Source organism: Terrapene carolina, unplaced genomic scaffold (assembly GCF_002925995.2).
Source record: "Terrapene carolina triunguis isolate 2854851 unplaced genomic scaffold, T_m_triunguis-2.0 Scaffold132, whole genome shotgun sequence".
NCBI classification, from domain to species: Eukaryota; Metazoa; Chordata; order Testudines; family Emydidae; genus Terrapene; species Terrapene triunguis.
This window is the reverse complement of record NW_020664483.1, coordinates 12,449,268-12,461,332: the sequence shown is the minus strand read 5'-3', so window position 1 is coordinate 12,461,332 and position 12,065 is coordinate 12,449,268. Positions and strand designations below refer to the sequence as shown.

General features: G+C 42.0%; 1 protein-coding gene across 2 annotated transcripts in view; it reads left to right on the top strand.

Annotated features, from left to right (window-relative positions):
• The window catches only part of KIF16B (kinesin family member 16B), a 209,299-nt gene extending 197,530 nt beyond the window's left edge, over positions 1-11,769 (top strand). For both annotated transcript variants that reach the window (XM_024199818.2, XM_024199817.2), the window contains one exon: positions 10,527-11,769. In XM_024199818.2, coding sequence (XP_024055586.1) covers positions 10,527-10,685 — 159 coding nt within the window. In that variant the 3' untranslated portion in view covers positions 10,686-11,769. The remainder of the gene's footprint in view (positions 1-10,526) is intronic.
• Positions 11,770-12,065: the final 296 nt, after the last annotated feature.

Genomic DNA, 12,065 nt, shown 5'->3' with positions numbered 1-12,065 from the left:
CACACACACACACACACACACACACACACACACACACACACACACACCTCTCCCCAGCAAGTTTCTCTCTCTGGTTCCTCCTCCCTGGGGAGTCCCTGTAACTGCAACCTTGGATTTTCTTCATTCGCACATTGTAGACATCTGAAACCTGTCTGTCAGCAAGAGAACTTAATTTTGGTGAGGCCAGAGTTAAGATTGCATGTGTGAGATTCTGAAGAATTGGTTATGTGCATTATACATGGCTGTCTGGTGGAACTGAAAGATAGTTTGTTGTAAAGGTGAGATGTCTGAGTGGGTGTTAGGGATTGTAATCTGTGGGTGGTAAAGCATGCAAATTGAGGTTGATCTGGATATTAAATGGTGATTGTCTTGATTGATTTTTTACAATTGCATTGGTAGGAAATATGTGTAAGCAGCCTTAACTCTGTTAACCTTCAAAAGGTTGAAAACACCACTACCAGGAAACAGTATTGCTTGGGTGGGAGGGGCAGGTGATACAATTCAGCATTAGGCTGAATCATGAATTGAGTAGCAAGGGTTTGGCTAAAAGAACCCATTTCATATTTTTTGGTTGTATAGCGTGAGGCCATTTCACCAAGCACCGGACGCAGTTAATGCCTGGAACTTTGGGGCAGGTCACCCTCCCTTTAATATTGTAACTAATGCAGTTGTGGCGTGCTGCTTTAAATCCATTTATGTGTCATTCTTCTTTTTCCTGCATGTCCTGATCAACCTCTTATCTTTGTGCTTACACAAATTATCTAATTGCAGGGGAAGGGCTCTGGTTTAATGTTAATGGATGTGTGTAGAATTATAATAGATACAGAGGTATTTACAGTTTCTTTTATTAAAATGAGATTTCCATAACTTTGTCCACTAATGACAGTGCTGTTTTGTTATAAGCAAAGTCCAGAACTTGATTCTTTCCCTATAAAAGATATAGGACCAAATGATACTGTAACATTTCTAGAAAGGTATCATTTGTGCTTAGAGTTTCAAAGAAATAACAGCTTTTAAACACTAAATATTTTCTCAGGCACAAGATTTTTTCCCCTTCATATAAAATTGAAACTGCCCACAGTGACCTCAGTGTATTTACAGTAGTGTGGGGATCTAGAGGAGACTAATTACTATATAAAGTGCATTAAATATAACTCAAGATATTGAATAACACAAGCTAGTATGCTCATATATTTTACTCTAGAGTTGATTTTAGGATATCTTGCAATATGTTCCAAGATAACTTGGAAAAGAACTGATGCCAATGTATTTTTAGCAAGGGGGGTGAAGCATTCTTGTAAGAAGAACCTTGAATGCAAGTCTGACTGTTTAACTCTTAGGGTACGTCTATACTTACCTCCGGGTTCAGCGGTAAGCAATCGATCTTCTGGGATCGATTTATCGCGTCTTGTCTAGACGCGCTAAATCGATCCTGGAAGTGCTCGCCGTCGACACCGGTACTCCTGCTCCGCGAGAGGAGTATGCGGAGTCGACGGGGGAGCCTGCCTGCCGCGTGTGGACCCGCGGTAAGTACCTTGTAGTTCGAACTAAGATACTTCGACTTCAGCTACTTTATTCACGTAGCTGAAGTTGCGTATCTTAGTTCGAACTGGGGGGTTAGTGTGGACCAGCCCTTAGAGACAAGGTGAGTGAGATACAATATTGTATTGAACCAGCCTCTGTTGGTGAGAGAGAGAGAAGCTTTCGAGCTTACACAGAGCTCTTCTTTAGGTCTGGGAAGCATACCCAAGCCAGGTCTGCACTACAAATTTCAATTTGCGCAGCTGCAGAGATGCAGCTGTGCCTCTGTAGCGCGTCTAGTAAAGACTCAGCAGATGGGCGAAAGCTCTCCCATTGGTTTAAAAACTCCACCTCTGTTCGAGGTGTTAGCTATGTTGGTGGGAGAAGCTCTCCTGCAGACATAGCACTGTCTACATGGGGTTAAAGTCAGTATAACTGCATCGCTCAAGGGTGGGGATTTTTCACACCCCAAGGGATGTATTTATACAGAAGTATGTATGTAGTGTAGACCACGCCCCAGAGTGTCAAAGCTAAATACAAAGTGGAACAGATTGTTTAGCATAAGCAGTTAACACATATTTCAAGGAGCCATGCAATGTAAAGTGGGCCGTTAACACCTCTCCAGTCATAGGAAGGAAAGAGAGTGGGGGAGGAAGCAGCTGGGAGAGTTGTTAGTGGGTTATAGGCTGTTTTTATAAGCAGTTTATTTAATAATAAATACAGTGTGTCTGTTCAGTCCATGATTTTTAGTGTCCAGCAAAGTTATGAATGTAAGCTCCCAGGCTTGTCTTTTGAAAGTGTTGTGCAGGTTTTATGTGATGATGAGGACTGATAGGTCAGATATAGAGTGATCGCTTTAAGTGTTCACCCACAGGTGATGTGGTGTTTTTGTCTTCTAACATTTTCCTGTGTGAGTTCATCTGAGAGCATAGTGATTGTCTGGTTTCACCCACGTAGTTGCTATCGAGGCAGTCAGTGCATTGGATGAGGTACACCGCATGTTGTGATAGGCATGGATCTTGAAAGGTGTATTATCGGGGCTGTTGATCATTATAGCATTGGAGATATGTCTGCGGGTTTTCCATCTGTTGTTCAGGCAGGGTCTGGTACCGCTATGAGTTGGTGTGTCTTGGTCTGTGGGGAGTTCGTTTCTGATTATGAGTTGAGAGGTTGAGGGATTGTTTGAAGGTCAGAAGAGGGGATTCAGGAAAGATGTCTTTCTTTCTTTCTTTCTTTCTTTCTTTCTTTCCCCATTGAGTATGGATCCCAGTGTCGGTGATAAGTGGCAACTAGGGGTGTGCGGTCAGAGCGGGTTTTATTTCTGTATTAAAGTAGGCTCCCTTGGGATATTTGGGTGGCCTGTTCTACTTCTCTAGTGGAGCATCCTTGTAAGGTGAAGATGGTGTTGAGCATATGAAAGTGTATATCCCAGACTTTTATCCTCAGAGCATATTCTGTGGTATCTGAGTGCTTGACTGTAGATAACAGATTTTTTGGTGTGTTTGGGGTGGTTACTGGATCTATGAAGGTTTCTTGTGGGTTTCTTGTATATAGTTGTGTGTAAGGTTCCATTGTTGAAGCTGATTGTGGTGTCCAGAATGTTGATGCTGTTGTGGGAGTATTCCAGAGAGAGTTTAATGAATAGGTGGTGTGGTTGAAGTTGTGGTAAATATCTATGAGGGAGTTTGTCATCTGTCCAGAGGATGAAATAAATCACTGATTTTATCATGCATTTGTCCATAAATTCTTCTTCAAGGTTGCTCATGATAAGGTTGACATATTGGGGAGCCATCCGCATAGCTGTTCCCATAGCTTGGACTAAGTGTTTGTTGTTGAATGTAAAATTATTATGGGTGAGGATGAAATGGATGAGTTTGGAGATGTGTTTTGGGGTGAATATCTGAGGGTTGTCTATTGTCAGGTAAATATTTGAGGGAGGCAGCTATGGCATGATTGTGAGGGATGTCAGTGTATACGGAGGTGACATGCTTGGTGGCAAGGATGGTGTTCTGAGAGAAGTTGTTAATGTTGTGGAGTTTGTGGAGGAAGTCAGCTGTGTCCTGGAGGAAGCTGGTCCTTTGTGTGGTGAGTGGTTTGAGGACTGTTTCTGTGAGTCCCGATATTCCGTCAGTAAAAGTGCCATGGCCAGATATGATGGGTCTGCCTGGGTTCCCTTGTTTGTGTATCTTGGAAAGCATGGAGAACATCCCTATGGTGCATTGTGGGTTTAATGCTGAGGCAGTTGGGGATAAGAATGCTATTTGTAGACAGCACATGGCCCCATCCTACTCCACTCCCTGCCCTCTTGAGCTCCGACACCTTCCTGCTGCCTCTAGGCCAGGGGTCTCAAACACACGGCCCATGGGCCGCATGCGGCCCGCGGAGTCTTCCCTGCGGCCCGCCAAGTTCCCTGCGCCCCCCCAGTTACTTCCTGTCACCGCCAAACTCCCCTCACCCCCGCCCCGAGTTATTTTATGTGGCAGCTAAGCTCCCCGTGCGCTGCTCCCCAATGTTTGGGGCCGGGTCTCTCCCTCGGCCCTGCCTGCTACCCCCACACACCTCCCCCGAGTGTCCCCCAGCCTCACTTACTGCCCCGGAGCCTGCAGCTCATGCTCTGCTCTGCCAGCTTCCCGCATCACTTGCTGCCGCAGGGTCCTAGTGCCCCCTCCACTAAGGTCAGGGCAGGCTGCCCTTCCCATGCCCTAGTCCTGAGCCTCTCCAATGCCCCAAGCCTCTCCAAAGCCCCAAACCCCTCATCCCCAGCCCCACAGCCCTCACCCCTGCACCCCCTCCTATCCCAAAACTCCATCCCAGAGCCTGCACCCCCACTCCCTGCCCCAGCCCGGAGCCTGCACCCAGCACCCAAACTCCATCCCAGAGCCTGCACCCCCACCCCCTGCCCCAGCCCGGAGCCTGCACCCAGCACCCAAACTCCATCCCAGAGTCTGCACCCCTGACCCCCTCCCCCATCCAAACTCCCTCCCAGAACCTTAGGCAGGTGGGGGCGGAGTTTGGGGGGCAGGTTTTGGGCACCACCAAAATTTCTACAAACCTGCCACCCCTGGAAGAGGCAGAGCGGGGTGGAGTGGTGATGCAGCCCAGTGCAGTGAGGGGGGCTTTACTGAGTGTATATATATTATTAAAACCGCTTGGAGGAGGAGGTGGAGAAGAGACGGGGCAGGGGCGGGGCCTCATGGAAGGGGTGGAGTGGGGGCGGGGCCAGAGGCAGCGAGGGGGGGGTGTCAGTGATGCGGCCCTCGAGCCAATGCACAAGTCCTCATGTGGCCCTCGTGGTCATTTGAGTTTGCGACCCCTGCTCTAGGCTGTGTGCCAGTTCTTACTCTGATCCCTAGACTGACATGCATAATAGACATGCTTGTCCCATGCTGTTCACTAGCCTAAGGGCTGGATCAAGAAACAATTGTTAGGGTGATATCAGGGAGCCACAGTGGGAAGGAGTCCTATGTCAAAGCAGTCTTGTATGCAGCCAGAAAATACGGCAACGTGAGACTTGCTGCATACAATAGTTCTAACCCATCCTAAGTTCCAGCTGCTAGTAACCCTCAATGCCCTCCCATTCCCACCCTCTACCAGTTTCCAAATAGCCAGTTCCAATGTATTATCTACCTAAGAACTGGATAATGTCCCAATGGTTCAGAATTAGTTCAGTTTGCAACCCCTCAGCTCCGTTCTTCCTTATGAGTACCGTCTTCATTCTTTTCCCTCTCCATGATATGTATAGCTATGCCTGCTGCCTATTCTTGGGCCATCACACATCCATTTACGGAGTCTCATTCCCTGTGGCTCTTGCCCGTTTGCAAGGAAGAGAAGCCAAGAGAACAATCAGAAATGACTAAATGTTGCAAAGCACAGTTCTGGAGAGAAGACATGAAACCCTTAGACCTCACCATTCCTTTTGTAGGATCACCTCAGATGGTGCACTTTGCAAATCCTGTCTCTCCATGAGACACTGCCTCCCGTCTGTGTGTGTCAGCATGCCATCTCCTGAAGGCTGCTTCTGAACAGATTCCTATAGTTTGTAATAATACTTGACATTTTATATAGTGCTTCACATCTGAAAACCACTGCAGAAAAACATCAGTTACTCCTCATGACACCTCTGGGAGGGAGCGAGAAGAACTAATATGTTTAACCTTTTTAAAATTAAATGGTAGAGAAAACACCTGAAGGTGTTTCCCCTTTTCCCCCATTAGATGGATCTAATGATTTGAGGAAGATCAAGCTGGCTAACATTCTGACTTGTGCAGTGACACTGGATGCCTGAACAATCAGAGTCTTTTAGAGTCTCTGCCATTTAAGCAGATCTTTCTTTCTTTTTGTCACTGCTTGGAAGCCCTCATAGCTAACCAGACTCCAGATTACCTGCTCATTTTGCACTAGATTCTAATACCCTTGCTTAGGAGTATCTTAGGCTGAGGTACTCCCATTGAAACCACATGTACTAATTGCAGAGTAATGTGTTATTCAGAGTGAGTTAGCTTGAAATCTGCCCCTTTATAATATTTCCATCTTTTCTATAGAAAATAGCCATCTGTTTTTCTTCTATGAATAGTTTAAACCAAGATTTGGCTTAAAACTTGCAACATTCTCCTCTTGTTAACAGATTATATAGTAGTTATATGGCTGGGGCTGAGCAAGCCTAGCATTTTAATAAAGGGAAAGATGGTTCAGTGATAGGAGTTGGGTGAACAAGATAGGCATTCCTTTTCCTGAGTCTGCCACTGATTCTTTGTGAGACCACGGGCAAATGTATTAATATCTGTACCTCAATTTCTTCAACTATAAAGTGAGGATTATTCCTTACCTCACCAGGCTCTGTAAGGCTTAACTCATTAAGGTTTGTAAAACTGTGAGCTCCTTTAAATACAAGTGCAAAATATTTCATTATTGTGGGGGTTGTGAAGCCCAGTATGACAAGAAACCTGCTATAAAAAATAGTAAGTTTGGGAAGGACCTTAGAGTCCAAACCCCTGATGCTGAAAGTTTCTTTCGCTTTCTATAAGTACTGTAGCTGATGAGTTTTAAAACAATGCGAAGATTAATACAATAAAAATAAATCTAATTCTTACTAACTCTGCTATTGGTCTCAGAAGCTGTCACTCTTTTTAACATATGAGAACAATGTAATTGAGTTGTGTTCCCTATTAATATGCCACAACCGAACGGAAGATAAGAATCCTTTTACATTCCAGAAAACTTTTCAGTTTTAATACTGTTAAATTAAGTTATGGATTCATGTTAAAATAGGTAAAATTATGAGGTCCCCACATAGTGAGGTAGTGCAAAAATCATTAGAATGACATTGCACATCAGATGAACACTGGCCTACAGTTATAGAATGAACCCTATTAAAATAATAGTTTTTTAAGACTTGAAATGGTTATAATTTCACCATTCACCAAATGAAAATGGAGGGAAAGCAGCTTGGCCCATTCAACAAAAGAAGCAACTTTGAGGCTTACAAAGCTTTCTAAGTTTTTCTCCCGCAGGGATACTTGTCATGCCAGGTTAAAGCTTTGAGGTTTAAGTTTGTGTAGTTCACATAATATAGATCTCAAGTTAGTCAGTCTAAAGGACATGAAAATGTAGGACAAACCAAAAGGGCAGAACCATCACCTTTCAAATCTTGGGGACACATGCTTTGAACCTAAGAATAAAACAGAATGGATTCCTGCTTTAAACATTTTCTTACATAGTGGTAATAAAATTCCTTTACAAAGTAATCTTCCATATTTCTTAGTGTATTCTTGGACCAAATGACTGATAATATATATAGATATATATGTTAAAGTGTTTAAGTATAAGGGCTGTCCATCTAATGATGCCAAGATTCCATGCCATCATTGGAAAACACATAGATATTTACAATTACAGTGGGTGTTTTGTAAGCCAACAATTTAACAATGTAAACACTAGTAGCAGCATGAACTCAGACGTACATTTTGAACACTCATTGCTAGACTAAATAATCCAGAACAAGTGAATATTGTAATTTTTGCTATTCTGAAAGCATTTACCAGAATGAAAAATAAAATAAGTCATAAGAACATGTCTCTTGGAATATTCGTAATAGTGAGTTCGATAGTTAACTTTCGAAGTTAACACTGCAAGACTAGAAATAGATGTTGATATACTGTAGTACATTCCACATTTGGGGGATAGCAAGGCATTGAGTTAGGCACTGTTAGTGTAGTGACTGGATAGGAAGTCAAGACAACAATGTGCATAACCTTAGTTTCACATGTGGTCTAGGACACGTTTCACTGTACTATGGAATCTTTAACTTCCAACCAGCACATCTGGACCAGCCAGTATGGGGTGAAGACAGGGCTGGCTCCAGGCACCAGCCCAGCAAGCAGGTGCTTGGGGCGGCCAACGGAGAGGGGCGGCACGTCCAGCTCTTTGGCGGCAATTCGGCAGCGAGTCCCTCGCTCCCTCTCGGAGCGAAGGACCTGCCGCCAAAGACTGAAGCGGCGGCGGTGGTAGAGCAGATCGCGATCGCGGCTTTTTTTTTTTTCTTTCTTTCTTTTTGCTGCTTGGGGCAACAAAAACCCTGGAGCCGGCCCTGGGTGAAGGGCTCAACAGCCCCAGACTGCACTGCAACATCAGTGCTGCATACGAGCCCGGATCCAGAGGCTATTAAACAAGGTAGCACATACTGACATACAGTATATGGTGTTACTAGAGTGCAATATATGGCGTTGAAATCTTACTTCAAAATGAAATTTCAGCAAAAAAATATGGGGGGTGGGGGGGAGTAACATTTTCACAATTTGTTTTCCACTTTCCAGCCTGCTGTAGTGTTCCAATGATGATTTCTGTGCAGATCTGGAAAAATCATGTGAAACAGTAGTTGCTGCTGTTACCAATTTCATTTCACATACATATACTCGCCTAGCACAGGGCTTCTTTGTACTACCATTAGAATTGCCCAGCCTACAGCAAGAATAGTGGCTTTACAGGAAAGGCATGGCAGTAAATCACCTGGCCACGCAGACCAAGGTGAATACAATTTCCTTTCTGATGACTGTGACTAAAAAATTGGTACCCTCTGTGAACCTTCAGATCCAGTAGACTGGAAATACTGCAGTAACTTTCCACTACTAAAACTCGAGCAGAGTGTTATATTTTTACATTTGATTTACTTCCCTATTCATCCTTCAGGCTTTATCGGGTTGGGATTTTTTTTTTAAGGGACCCTACTTCGTGAACTAATTATGACAAATGTTGACACAACATCTGTTGCCTGCTTTAAATTATCTCCTAGTCTGTTGGAATTCATCTTGAAGGCATTTTCGTAATGAAAAATTTTTTTTGTGAACATTAATACAACCTGTGGGAGATCTGAATAAAAAAGAAAATCGACCAGTCCTGCCAAGAGAATAGCTTATGTGCCAACTGCTTTTTTGTTATCCTGCATTCCGTGATATTAATATAGTTTGTTTCCAAGACTCTTAACAGCAAATGGATAAATAGCTTGTTTTATTATGGAGAAGTTCTTCTTGAAAAGAGAGCAGGTAATGTGGACTTTAATTAGGGTGATTGCTTCCCAGAATGGATTGATTAGGGCTGTATGCTGCATTCAGGTAACTGAACATCACATTAATCATAGGATATTGTACTAAATAGATTTCTTCCCCCTGAATACATGATTAGTGTGTAATATCTAAAGATATGACAAGTCAGTTATCTTTTTAATCCAGTCTGTAGCAGAGCAAAAGACTTTATCCTTTTACTTTAGATAAGATTTCCCTTGCAGCTATTTGCATGGAATCAGGGAGGTGATATTTTTGGTTACTCTTTAGTACAGGTATGTGTGTCTGTCTCAGCATATGTTTTATCTACCACATTTCATTTGAACATTTCAAGCGCTGTTTGTTAAATCGCACTAAATGTTCATGTTCCCCCAAAACCTTACTTAAAGAAAACCCCATTGGTTTTGCAAAAGTGATCTTTATGTTGTTTCTGTCACAATTTCACAAGATATAAATGGATACAATTCGTGGAACGGTTGGTAAATATTACTGTTTGGAACTGGAACACTTCTTGCATTTTATATTTCTTTTAGACAGTTTTAGGGTGGATTTCACTAACAGGACCCAGTGCAGAGATCATTACTGCACCACACCTTTACATGGGGGAGGTTATTGTCCGGTTGGCCGAGGAAGGGGGAACGGTGCTTTATAGGTGGGGAGAGTCAGGGGCTCCTATGAATGGTCCGGCAGGGAGCCAACTGCCCTTTCTTATAGCCCACCTTAACCCTCCTACAAGGAGGGGTGGATAAGGTCCCAGCAATGGGTTGGCTGGGAGACCTAGATGGAAAAGGGGGGTGGGGTGGCAGAAGCCCCCGGGATAGTTATTGAATGAACATGAAGCTACCTGTGCTGTACACTTTTATCTGCCAGATAGTCCCAGACATTTAATAACAGAGTTGCGGCCTTATTAAAACCATATCAAGTGTCTCCTGTCCTTTTCGGTATAGCCGGACAATAAGGAACACATGTATAATTTATGCAGATGACCTTGATCAAAACAATTCCTTTTCAACTTAATGATTGTGGTACTGAGGTGCTGAAAAGATTTCTTAAGTTCTTTTGCATCCATATTTAGTGAAATTCCTACAGAGTTGGAAATTCCTACAGACCTGCTGCAATATTTGCTAGCTTTGGGTGTTCTTTTCCAGGCATGTTGGTAAGCCATGATTAGCAGAGAGTATTACTCTGGAGGTAGAGCAAAATAGTAACAATCCTGGGAGGAGAAGAATATAGTAAACATTTCTTTGTATTACCTGACAACAACATAAACATTTCAGAGACACGTTTTATAGGTTGGTATTTAAATATGGTTAGTTATTAAAATGAACTTTTCCAAGTTCACAGAGATTCGTTTAACTATTTTTATTTTGTCTTGTATTTAACTCTTCAAAATGACTGTAACCAAAGTGATCATGAAAACACTGTGACATAGTGGATTTCTTTTCTCAGAAATACCTCAGGAACTTTTTCTGCATGATGCTCAAGTCTCCATCATCTCCGTTACACATCGATAAAGTTGGACCAACCCTGTCAAAACACACCATCTGTGAGTTCTCACCATTCTTCAAGAAAGGAGTGTTTGACTACAGCAGCCACGGGACCAGCTAACCGTTGTGCCCGGGACTCTTTGCCAGTGGAGCAGAATCCAAAGCTGTGCCTTCCATTCTGTAGTGTCAGAAAAATGCAAATAAAGAATCAATCTCCATGCCTGAAAATTTCCATCAGAAATTTTGCCAGTTAAAAACAGATATGCAACAATGCTGACCTTCATCCTTTAGCGGTTGTCGTATTTAGTGCCTGCATTTTCTTGGCATGGAATATACAAACATTTGTTAGCGCTAGTTGCTCTGGTAATGATGTACAAAAATTCTAATTCTCATGCTGTGTTGGGATCCACTCATTAGTGGAAGTGCTTCCTTTACGTTTGCTCAGACAATTCATTATAGTACTGCAAGATTATCTCCTGTTTACTGTGGTTATGTAGTCATAAGGGGAGTTTTTCTAATGTTCAGTTTCCACCAAGCTGTTTCTTAAGATTATTTCCTGTTTTTCATTTCCCCTTAACATATTGTGGCATTTGAGACGATACTCACGCTCCATTGGTATTTATTTATCCCAAGAAGCACAGTTTAACTATTTGATTGTACAGTTTTCCTTATAAGAATCAAAGGACCTGTGACTTGAACATTTACAAAATATGTACTGCAGAGGATTTTAATTCAAACTCTGTAAAAGTCTTCCATGCTTGATTATACAGATGCAGAATGAATCACTTGCCATTAATTAAAAGAAAGGAAACAATAGTTATTCAAGAATGAGGTCAGCATCTTTTCTCATTTTCTAATGACCTGGAATGTAACTATACTGTGCACTTTACAGAGGTCTCAGCAATGCATAGAACTAAGGTAAAAAGCTGTATATTTTGGAATAGATGGTTTCTTCACAATAGAGTAACACTTATCTGAATTTTAGTTGCACAAATTAGAATTTACGAGGTTTTACTCATACTTTAAAATTACTCAGGACTTGTTTAGAATTGCACATGTATATACAGTATAGTATCCATTTTGTATTACTATAGAACAAAAAAAAAATTAACTGGAATGAGGACATGTACAGGTTATATATAATAGATTGTGTAAAAAGTAGAGCTGTCAAGTGATTAAAAAATGTATCACGATTAATCGCACTGTTAAACAATAATAGAATACCATTTATTGAAATATTTTTGCATGTTTTCTACATTTTCAAATATATTGATTTCAATTACAACACAGAATACAAAGTGTACCGTGTTCATTTTATTTTTTATTACAAATATTTGCACTGTAAAAAACAAAAGAAATCGTATTTTTCAATTCACCTCATACAAGTACTGTAGTGCAATATCTTCATCATGAAAGTTGAACTTACAAATGTAGAATTATGTACAAAAAATAACTGCATTCAAAAATAAAACAATGTAAAACTTTAGAGCCTACAAGTCCA